The 12,473-nt window shown below is 44.9% G+C and overlaps 1 protein-coding gene across 1 annotated transcript in view; it reads right to left on the bottom strand.

The window, feature by feature from the left end:
• LOC128696904 (organic cation transporter protein-like) overlaps positions 1-12,473 on the bottom strand; it is a 135,239-nt gene that overhangs the window by 54,106 nt on the left and 68,660 nt on the right. The window contains exon 8 of the mRNA XM_070096000.1: positions 7,424-7,503. Coding sequence (XP_069952101.1) covers positions 7,424-7,503 — 80 coding nt within the window. The remainder of the gene's footprint in view (positions 1-7,423; positions 7,504-12,473) is intronic.

Genomic DNA, 12,473 nt, shown 5'->3' with positions numbered 1-12,473 from the left:
GTGTCATGTAGGGGGTATTGGAACGTATAGGATATAATTGGGGAATATGGGAGTAAGGGAGTCAGTAGGCAGGGGACAGGCAGGCGAGGTGGCTGGTAGAGATGATAAGCGGAGGTAGGTAATGTGAGGTCACTGGTGACTACACCTTCACCTCTCATTACTCTACTCCGCTACACTACTCACCCTCTCACTACTTTAAATAAAATAATGAATGAGTAAATAACTGGGACAGTGAATATTACTATTCTACTCAAACACAGTTTATTATTAAGTCCTTGTACAATAATATATTTGGGAACAGGAGTACATTATTGTGGTTTAGATAAATGGGATGGTACACATAAGCAGAGACAGGGAATACAATCAACTTGACGAAAATGAATATAACTTACAATATGGTTCAGAAGACAGTTCATCACAGGAACTAAACCACAGGTCCCAAGACCTACACAGCACAAGTACTGCTCCAAGCCAGTACTCTGCCCAATGCCTCCAACAGTCTCCTCCAGAGACTTCAGCAGCCTTCTCCCGAGCCCTGCACCCCAGCAGCAGCTCCGCTTGAAGTCTGCTCAGAGCTCTGCACCCAGGCCAGAGCTCTGCCCGAATCTCCCCTGCTCGGCTGTTCCTAGGGCTTATATGGTGGTCTAAGCACACCCCACAATTGGGTGTGCGCCACGTGTTATGACCTGACGCCGAGGTCTGACGCCGTCAAGAACAAAAGACCTCAGGCGTGGGCGTGGCTACCCGACATTTGCCAAGGCAGGTGTGACCATATAATTGGTTGAATTAGGTATCCCCAGAGACCTCACAAGCCCAGCTGAACTACATCACACGGGGTTAAAAAACTGAGGGTGGAGAGAATGGGAAAGGGAGAGGGGGGAAAGAGGGAGAGGAGGGGTGAGAAGGAAAAGGGTTAGAGAGAGAAAGGGGGGTTCAGGGGAGGGGGTGGGAAAGACGTGGGGGAGGTTGTGGGAGTGTGGGTCTGTATAGGTGTGTGAGGATCTGTGTGTGTGTGTGTAGGGGGGTCTGTATGTGTGTATGTGTGGAACTATATGAGTGGGTTAAGTGTGTGAAAGGTAATGGGTGCGGATTGTGTGTTATGGAGTGAGTGTGTATGTGGAGCCTGCATGAGACAGTCTACAGTGCTCCTCTACCTGACCTGACCTGACTCACACCTGATTTACCCACACTCGCCTTCCAGTAAAGATGTTTAATGCTTCACCTGTCTGCTCGCCCTGTTCTACTAGAAATTACCAATTGCTAATCATTACTGAGTATTTGGTATCATATTCTTCATCATACTAGGAGAGTTGGACCGTTCACCGACAGTCTGGAGGTAAACTAGAACTCAGACCCCACTCCACGAAAACCACGCATGCTTGAGATACTTGCGATGAAGCCTGTAGCTGCCTGTAGATTGACCATCTCGATGTGATGTCCTGGCGTATATTCACATTCGTTTTCTGTCAATATAAAAGACATATGTTCACTGTATTTCTTTCACTGGTCACACATCAATTTCACTTTTTCTTTCTTGGATATCACATGAGACAGCGTCGCCTGCACCACACTAGGCTTGCCTACTCTGACTTCGCGGCTTAGGGCAACTTGTAAATGGCTTCAAGGATTGTTCACTACCCTGACTCTTAATGAGCTCTGCAGTATCCTTGGGTAGCCCTGAAAAACATTTATATGTATTTACAGAGCACAAAAGTTGTGACTTGCGCATGCGGTGTGAGTGTATGTGTGTACTCACCTATTTGTACTCACCTATTTGTGGTTGCAGGGGTCGATTCATAGCTCCTGGCCCCGCCTCTTCGCTGATTGCTACTAGGTCCTCTCTCTCCCTGCCCCATGAGCTTTATCATACCTCGCCTTAAAACTATGTATGGTTCCCGCCTGCCTCCACTACATCACTTTCTAGGCTATTCCCCGGCCTGACTACTCTATGACTGAAGAAATACTTCCTAACATCCCTTTGATTCATCTGAGTCTTCAACTTCCAAATGTGGCCTCTTGTGCCTGTGTCCCTTCTCTGGAACATCCCGTCTTTGTCCACCTTGTCTATTCTGCGCAGTATTTTATATGTCGTTATCATGTCCTGTCCCTCCTGTCCTCCAGTGTCGTCAGGCCGATTTCTCTCAACCTTTCTTCGTAGGACAATCCCCACAGCTCTGGGACTAGTCTTGTTGCAAACATTTGCACTTTCTCTAATTTCTTGATGTGCTTGACTAGGTGTGAATTCCAAACTGGTGCTGCATACTCCAGTATGGGCCTGACGTAAATGGTATACAGAGTCTTGAACGAATCCTTACTGAGGTATCGGAACGCTATGCATAGGTTTGCCAGGCGCCCGTATGCTGCAGGAGTTATCTGATTGATGTTCGCCTCATGAGATATGCTCGGTGTCATACTCACCCCCAGATCTTTTTCCTTGAGTGAGGTTTGCAGTCTTTGGCCATCTAAACTATATTGTGTCTGCGGTCTTCTTTGCCCTTCCCCAATCTTCATGATTTTGCATTTGGCAGGGATAAACTCAAGGAGCCAGTTGCTGGACCAGGCTTGTAGCCTGTCCAGGTCTCTTTGTAGTCCTGGCTGATCCTCATCCGATTTGATTTTTCTCATTAACTTCACATCATCTGCAAACAAGGACACTTCTGAGTCTATCCATTCCATTATGTCGTTCACATATACCAAGAACAGCACAGGTCCTAGGACTGACCCCTGTGGAACCCCGCATGTCACAGGCACCCACTCTGACACCTCGTCACGTACCATGACTCGTTGTTGGATCCCTGTCAGGTATTCTCTGATCCATTGCAGTGCCTTTCCTGTTATGTGTGCCTGATCCTCTAGCTTTTGCAGTAACCTCTTGTGAGGAACTGTGTCGAAGGCCTTCTTGCAGTCCAAAAAAATGCAGTCGATCCACCCCTCTCTCTCTTGTCTTACTTCTGTCACCTTGTCATAAAACTCTAGTAGGTTTGTGACAGAGGATTTTCCTTCCCTGAAACTGTGCTGGTTGTCAATTATACACTTGTTTCTTTCCAGGTGCTCCACCACTCTCCTCCTGATGATCTTCTCCATGACCTTGCATACTATAGTGATACAGGTCTGTAGTTTGGTGCCTCATGTCTGTCTCCCTTATTAAAAATTGGGACTACATTTGCCATCTTCCATACCTAAGGGAATCGCAAAGTTTCAATTGATGTGTTGATGATCTTTGTTAATTGCACACACAGTATCTCTGCTCCCTCTTTAAGGACCCACGGAGAGATGTTGTCTGGTCCCGCCGCCTTTGAGGTGTCAAGTTCATATAGCAGCTTCTTCACCTCCTCCTTGGTTATATGTACCTCATCCAGCACTTGCTGGTGTACCCCCCTGTTTTGATTTCCTGGAGTCCTACTGGTTTCCACTGTAAATATTTCTTTAAATCTCGTGTTGAGCTCCTGATATACATCTCGGTCGTTTCTTGTGAACTCCCCATCACCCTTCCTCAGTCTGATTACCTGGTCCTTGACTGTTGTTTTCCTCCTGGTGTTGCTGTACAACAGCTTCGGGTCAGAGTTGACTTTCGATGCTATGTCATTTTCATATTTTTGCTGAGCCTCCCTTCTTATCTGTGCATATTCGTTTCTGGCTCTTCGGCTAATCTCTTTATTTTCCTGAGTTCTCTGTCTTCTGTACTTTTTCCATTCTCTAGTACACCTAGTTTTTGCCTCCCTACTTCTTTGGGTGAACCAAGGACTCGTTTTGTTTGTATCATTATTTCTGTTTCCCTTAGGAACAAACCTCTCCTCTGCCTCCTTGCATTTTGTTGCCACATAGTCCATCTTTTCTTGTACTGGTTTTCCTGTCAGTTCCCTCTCCCACTGAATGTCCTGCAGGAAGTTCCTCATGCCTGAGTAGTTCCCCCTTTTGTAGTTTGGTTTTTCCCAACCTATTCCTGCTACTCTCTCCACTTGGAGCTCAACTATGTAGTGGACGCACAGAACCACATGATCACTAGCTCCCAGGGGCCTTTCATACATGATATCGTCGATGTCAGAACTACTCAAGGTGAGTACAAGGTCCAGTCTTGCTGGCTCATCCTCTCCTCTCTCTCTGGTAGTGTCTCTAACATGTTGATGCATGAGGTTTTCCAGTACCTCATCCATCATCTTGGCTCTCCATGTTTTGGGACCCCCATGGGGCTCCAGGTTTTCCCAGTCAATCTCCTTGTGATTGAAATCACCCATAAACTAGTAACTTTGCTCCCCCCATGTGTCCTTTCCTGGCCACCTCGGCTAGTGTGTCGACCATTGCTCTGTTGCTGTCATCGTATTCTTCTCTTGTCCTCCTGCAGTTCTGTGGTGGGCTGTACATTACTGCAATTATCACCTTTTGTCCCTCAGACTGGATTGTTCCTACTAAGTAGTCCCTTTCGCCCGTGCCATCCATTCCTTCCATTTTCACAAAACCCCACTGGTTTTTAATGAGCAGTGCAACTCCTCTTCCCTCTCTCCTCCCTGTCTTTACTGAGGATTTGATATCCGGATGGAAAGATTGAATCTGTTATTATTCTGGTGAGTTTTGTTTCTGTGAGTGCTATTATGTCTGGGGATGTCTCATTGATTGTTTCATGCCACTCCTCATACTTATTTGCTATTCCATCTGCATTTGTATTGGGGTTGGGGAAGTGGGAGACCTGATAAGGAACTATGGGTGGTTGCTGTGGGGGTGGAGTTTGTAATGCAGTGGGTGGGGGCATTTGATGTGGCATGAGTGTTTTGGTTTAGAGTGTTTGGTTGCAACTGGGTTGACCTTGTTGGGGGGCTTCTATAGGAAGTTGTGAGCGAGTCTGTATTTGATCTTCTTCCTGGGTCTGGGGTCTCCTGTCTGTCTTCTCCATCCCCTCTCTTTCCTCCTTTCGCCTTTGTACCCTCTCTCTCAGTTTCTGCCTTTCTTCTTGTGTTCTGCCGCAGTCGAGATACACCTTCCTGTTTGCCGGCATGTCCCTTAATTGTGCTTTCTCCTGCAGGATCCTGTTCCGAGTCGATTCTGCCTTGAAGGTCACTTTCACTGGCCGGGTTCTTTTTTTACAAACCCCCCTATTCACCGAAAATTTTTCAGCTGGGTCATGTCGTCTTCTCCTTTTGCTTTTATGATGCTTTCAATTGCTTTTATTCCCCTTGTTTTCTTGCTTCATATGTTTTCCCTTCAACTTCCTGGAGCCCATTCACAAAGACTGACCTCACCCTTTCATTCTCCCACTGCATATCCTTGTGTATCCCCTCATTCAATTTGATTTCCTCCATTGCAGCTTTCCTTTCTTCAGTTTCACTTGTTAATGTGCTTGGGCCCAGTGGCCTGTTATTTTCCCTTCTCGGTTATCCCTGGGCTCTGCTGTGGTCTGTTAGGGCCTCCACATATAGCTTAGATCTTTCATTTACTACAGTCTCCTCTGATAGAGCTTCTACTTACAGTTTTGCCCCTTCTTTCCCTACAGTCCTCTTATTTGTGACTGAGGTAGCAGTCTCTGATGTCAATCCCAAAATGTTCTTTAGTTCTTTAGGCTGTTTCAGATTTTTCAGTTCCTCTTCTAAACTCTGTATCCTAGCCTCTGCTTCTTTGACTTGCACCTCCCACTTCCTGCTTTCCATGTCTATCCTCTCTTCCATTCTCATGCTAAGTTCTTCTAGTTTCTTTTCCCATTCATATTGCTCTGCTGCCCAATCTTCCTTTGCAGCTTCCTCCTCCTGTCCCTTGGTTTTCCTTCCTGCTCTCTGGCAACCCATTTTTGTTTTATCTTGATTGCCTCAGAGTGGGAAACCTATGTAATTATGTGTGTTGGGTTAGTAATGTGTTTGTCAGGGTGTGGGGGAGGGGGAAGGTAGAGGAGGAACTGTGGCTATGGGGGAGAGGGATGGGGAGGGGGATTTAGGGGGGAATATGGGGAGTGTGAAGGAGGGAGAAGCAAGTGGGTGAGTGGGAGAGGGAGAGGTGGGGAGGGGGAGGGTGAAGGGGTCGAGTCCTAGCTCCTGGGACCGGTTGGGCCCTCTCTCTCCCCGCTCCATGGATCAGGGGAAGGAGTGAGATGTCTTCAACTTCCAACTTGGTTTGGGAAATCCTGTCCTTGTCCACCTTGGGGTCGTTATCAGTGTATGTGATTTCCCTTAATCTTTCTTCATGAGTCTGCATATGTGTGTGTGTGTGTGCGTGTGTGTGTGTGTGTGTGTGTGTGTGTGTGTGTGTGTGTGTGTGTGTGTAATTATGTGTGGAATTATGTGTGGGTTTATTATGTGTCTGAAAAGTAGGTGACTTGTGAGTTGGAGTGTAATGTGGAGTCTCAGTGGTCGCTTGACTGACCACAACCTCTTATGACCTGACTCCCACCCTCCTGGGACTTGACCTGCACCCACTTACAATGTTGCCCTTTATGCTTGTCCTGCCACCTAGCTTATAGTAACTTACTCGCCTTGTTCAATGGATTACCAATTGCTATTCCTTATTGAATACTTGAGTGCCTATTCTTTATTGTGCTATGAGAGTTGGACCATTCACAATCAGCTTGGCGGTTAATTGGAACCTGAAACCCCACACCTAAACAATCACTCATAGGTGAATACAGTACTTGCAATGCAGCTGTAGCGGCCTGTAGATTGTCCAGCTCGATAAGACGTACTGGAGTAGATCCACCTCAATTTCTTCTCGTTATATAATGTACCCTATTCACTGTATTTCTCTCACAGGTCACACGATTGTTTCACTTTATTATCTTTCTTGGGTGACACGTGACAACGTCGCCTTACCACCCACACTAGTCTGCCCACTCTGACTGCGCACCTCGTTTTACTCTATAGATCACTTACAAAATTGTGGCTCTCCCCACACTTATGTGGCTCAGGCAGATTGTAAATCGCTTCAAGGATTGTTCACTACCCTAGCACACTTAGTGACCCTTGCAGAACACTTGGGTAGCCCTCAAAACCACTTATATTCGCGGAGCATGGAAGGCGTGACTCGCGCAGGGTTGTGTTGTGTGTTGTGTGTGTGTGTGTGTGTGTGTGTGTGTGTGTGTGTGTGTGTGTGTGTGTGTGTGTGTGTGTGTGTGTGTGTGTGTGTCTGTGTGTGTGTGAGTGTGTGTGTGTGTGTGTGTGGTTGTGTGTGTGTGTGTTTGTGTGTGAGTGTGTGTGTGTGTGTGTGTGTGTGTGTGTGCATGTGTGTGTGTATGTGTGTGTGTGTGTGTGCGTGTATGTGTGTGTATGTGTGTGTGTGTGTGTGTGTGTGTGTGCGTGTGTGTGTATGTGTGTGTGTGTGTATGTGTGTGTGTGTGTGTGTGTATGTGTGGTGGGCGTTGGTATAGGTGTGGGTATAGGTGTGAATATAGCTGTGGGTATGGGTGGGTGTGGTAATGGAGTATATACCATAAACTCACATAATTTACCTTCAGGGATAAATCCGGATACGATGCATGCGACTCCACCAAGTAAAAACACAAATGAGAGAGAGGCCTTCCTTCCCAGTCTGTGGAATAACAGTGAGTAACAACCTACATGACTCTCACACACTGTGTGGTATAACAGTAACAACCTACATGACTCTCACACACTGTGTGGTATAACAGTAACAACCAACATGAATGTCACACACTGTGTGGTATAACAGTAACAACCAACATGACTCTCACACACTGTGTGGAATAACAGTAACAACCTACATGACTCTCACACACTTTGTGGTATAGCAGTAACAACCTACATGACTCTCACACTGTGTGGAAGAACAGTAACAACCTACATGACTCTCACACACTGTGTGATATAAGAGTAACAATCTACATGACTGTCACACACTGTGTGGTAAAACAGTAACAACCTACATGACTCTCACACACTGTGTGGTATAACAGTAACTACCTACATGACTCAAGTAACAACCTACATGACTCTCACACACTGTGTGGTATAACAGTAACAACCTACATGACTCTCACACACTGTGTGGTATAACAGTAACAACCTACATGACTCTCACACACTGTGTGGTATAACAGTAACAACCTACACGACTCTCACACTCTGTGTGGTATAACAGTAGCAAACTACATGACTCTGACACTGGTGTGGTATAACAGTAACTACCTACATGACTCACACACTGTGTGGTATAACAGTAACTACCTACATGACTCACACACTGTGTGGTATAACAGTAACAACCTACACGACACTCACACACTGTGTGGTATAACAGTAACAACCTACACGACTCTCACACACTGTGTGGTATAACAGTAACAACCTACACGACTCTCACACACTGTGTGGTATAACAGTAACAACCTACATGACTCTCACACACTGTGTGGTATAACAGTAACAACCTACACGACACTCACACACTGTGTGGTTCACACACTGTGTGGTATAACAGTAACAACCTACACGACTCTCACACACTGTGTGGTATAACAGTAACAACCTACATGACTCTCACACACTGTGTGGTATAACAGTAACAACCTACATGACTCTCACACACTGTGTGGTATAACAGTAACAACCTACATGACTCTCACACACTGTGTGGTATAACAGTAACAACCTACACGACACTCACACACTGTGTGGTATAACAGTAACAACCTACATGACTCTCACACACTGTGTGGTATAACAGTAACAACCTACACGACACTCACACACTGTGTGGTATAACAGTAACAACCTACACGACTCTCACACACTGTGTGGTATAACAGTAACTACGTACATGACTCACACACTGTGTGGTATAACAGTAACAACCTACATGACTCTCACACACTGTGTGGTATAACAGTAACAACCTACATGACTCTCACACACTGTGTGGTATAACAGTAACAACCTACACGACACTCACACACTGTGTGGTATAACAGTAACAACCTACATGACTCTCACACACTGTGTGGTATAACAGTAACAACCATCACGACTGTCACACTCTGTGTGGTATAACAGTAACAAACTACATGACTCTGACACTGGTGTGGTATAACAGTAACTACCTACATGACTCACACACTGTGTGGTATAACAGTAACTACCTACATGACTCACACACTGTGTGGTATAACAGTAACAACATACATGACTCCCACACACTGTGTGGTATAACAGTAACAACCTACACGACACTCACACACTGTGTGGTATAACAGTAACAACCTAGACGACTCTCACACACTGTGTGGTATAACAGTAACAACATACATGACTCCCACACACTGTGTGGTATAACAGTAACAACCTACATGACTCTCACACACTGTGTGGTATAACAGTAACTACCTACATGACTCACACACTGTGTGGTATAACAGTAACTACCTACATGACTCACACACTGTGTGGTATAACAGTAACAACCTACATGACTCTCACACACTGTGTGGTATAACAGTAACAACCTACATGACTCTCACACACTGTGTGGTATAACATTAACAACCTACGTGACTCTCACACACTGTGTGGTATAACAGTAACAACCTACATGACTCTCACACACTGTGTGGTATAACAGTAACAACCTACACGACTCTCACACACTGTGTGGTATAACAGTAACAACCTACACGACTCTCACACACTGTGTGGTATAACAGTAACAACCTACACGACTCTCACACACTGTGTGGTATAACAGTAACTACCTACATGACTCCCACACACTGTGTGGTATAACAGTAACAACCTAGACGACTCTCACACACTGTGTGGTATAACAGTAACAACCTACACGACTCTCACACACTGTGTGGTATAACAGTAACTACCTACATGACTCCCACACACTGTGTGGTATAACAGTAACTACCTACATGACTCCCACACACTGTGTGGTATAACAGTAGCAAACTACATGACTCTGACACTGGTGTGGTATAACAGTAACTACCTACATGACTCACACACTGTGTGGTATAACAGTAACTACCTACATGACTCACACACTGTGTGGTATAACAGTAACAACCTAGACGACTCTCACACACTATGTGGTATAACAGTAACAATCTACACGACTCTCACACACTATGTGGTAAAACAGTAACAACCTAGACGACTCTCACACACTGTGTGGTAAAACAGTAAAAACCTACACGACTCTCACACACTATGTGGTATAACAGCAACAATCTACACGGCTCACACACTGTGTGGTGTAAAAGTCAATAACAACCTACAGGGCTCTGAAACTGGGTGATATAACAGGTAAGACCTATATGACTCTCACACACTGTGTGCTATAACAATAACAACCAACATGACTCATACACACTGTGTGAAATAACAGTCTATAACATCCTACACGTCACTGAAACACTATGTGGTATAACAGTAACAACCTAAAGGACTCTCACACACTGTGTGGTATAACAGTAACAACCTACACAACTCACACACACTGTGTGGTATAATAGTCAGTAACAAACTACATGACTCTCACACAGACACTGTGAAGTATAACAGTAACAACCTACATGACCCTTACACGCTGTGTGTTATAACAGTAAACGCCTACACGACTCTCACACACTGTGATGTATAAAGTCAGTAAAAACTTACACGACTCACATACACTGTGTGGTATAACAGTCAGTAACATCCTACATGACTCATACACTGTATGGTTTAACAATCAGTAACAACTCACGGTGCCCCGTGGCCTGGCGGCTAAAGTTCTCGCTTCACACGGCGAGTGCACGGGTGTATTTCCCTCCACCGGCCTTCTATATTCACCCATCAGCAAAATGAGTACCTGGGTGTTGTTCTACTGGTGTAGGTCGCATCCTAGGACAAAACTGACTTAATTTGCCCAACATGCTCTGCATAACACTGGGCTTTCTGTATAGTAGTATGTCACTGATGTCACCTAGGCCTGTATACCTTGCACACGTAGTAGAAGAAATGAAGATATTATATTAAATATTATGCATGACTTTCACACACTGTCGTAAAGCAGTCAGTTAGTAAGCACTTACATGACTCTCACACACTGTCGTAAAGCAATCAATAAGCACTTACATGACTCTCACACACTGTGGTACAGCAATCAGTAACAACTTACATGCCTCTCACACACTGTGGTACAGCAATCAGTAACAACTTACATGACTCTCACACACTGTGGTACAGCAATCAGTAACAACTTACATGACTCTCACACAATGTGGTACAGCAATCAGTAACAACTTACATGCCTCTCACACACTGTGGTACAGCAATCAGTAACAACTTACATGACTCTCACACACTGTGGTACAGCAATCAGTAACAACTTACATGACTCTCACACACTGTGGTACAGCAATCAGTAACAACTTACATGACTCTCACACACTGTGGTACAGCAATCAGTAAGCACTTACATGCCTCTCACACACTGTGGTACAGCAATCAGTAACAACTTACATGACTCTCACACACTGTGGTACAGCAATCAGTAACAACTTACATGACTCTCACACACTGTGGTACAGCAATCAGTAACAACTTACATGACTCTCACACACTGTGGTACAGCAATCAGTAAGCACTTACATGCCTCTCACACACTGTGGTACAGCAATCAGTAACAACTTACATGACTCTCACACACTGTGGTACAGCAATCAGTAACAACTTACATGACTCTCACACACTGTGGTACAGCAATCAGTAACAACTTACATGACTCTCACACACTGTGGTACAGCAATCAGTAAGCACTTACATGCCTCTCACACACTGTGGTACAGCAATCAGTAACAACTTACATGACTCTCACACACTGTGGTACAGCAATCAGTAACAACTTACATGACTCTCACACACTGTGGTACAGCAATCAGTAACAACTTACATGACTCTCACACACTGTGGTACAGCAATCACTAACAACTTACATGACTCTCACACACTGTGGTACAGCAATCAGTAACAACTTACATGACTCTCACACACTGTGGTACAGCAATCACTAACAACTTACATGACTCTCACACACTGTGGTACAGCAATCAGTAACAACTTACATGACTCTCACACACTGTGGTACAGCAATCAGTAACAACTTACATGCCTCTCACACACTGTGGTACAGCAATCAGTAACAACTTACATGACTCTCACACACTGTGGTACAGCAATCAGTAACAACTTACATGACTCTCACACACTGTGGTACAGCAATCACTAACAACTTACATGACTCTCACACACTGTGGTACAGCAATCAGTAACAACTTACATGACTCTCACACACTGTGGTACAGCAATCAGTAACAACTTACATGACTCTCACACACTGTGGTACAGCAATCAGTAACAACTTACATGACTCTCACACACTGTGGTACAGCAATCAGTAACAACTTACATGACTCTCACACACTGTGGTACAGCAATCAGTAACAACTTACATGACTCTCACACACTGTGGTACATCAATCAGTAACAACTTAC

The sequence above is a fragment of the Cherax quadricarinatus genome, chromosome 52 (assembly GCF_038502225.1).
Source record: "Cherax quadricarinatus isolate ZL_2023a chromosome 52, ASM3850222v1, whole genome shotgun sequence".
NCBI lineage: Eukaryota > Metazoa > Arthropoda > Malacostraca > Decapoda > Parastacidae > Cherax > Cherax quadricarinatus.
This window is presented reverse-complemented; position numbering and strand designations above follow the sequence as displayed.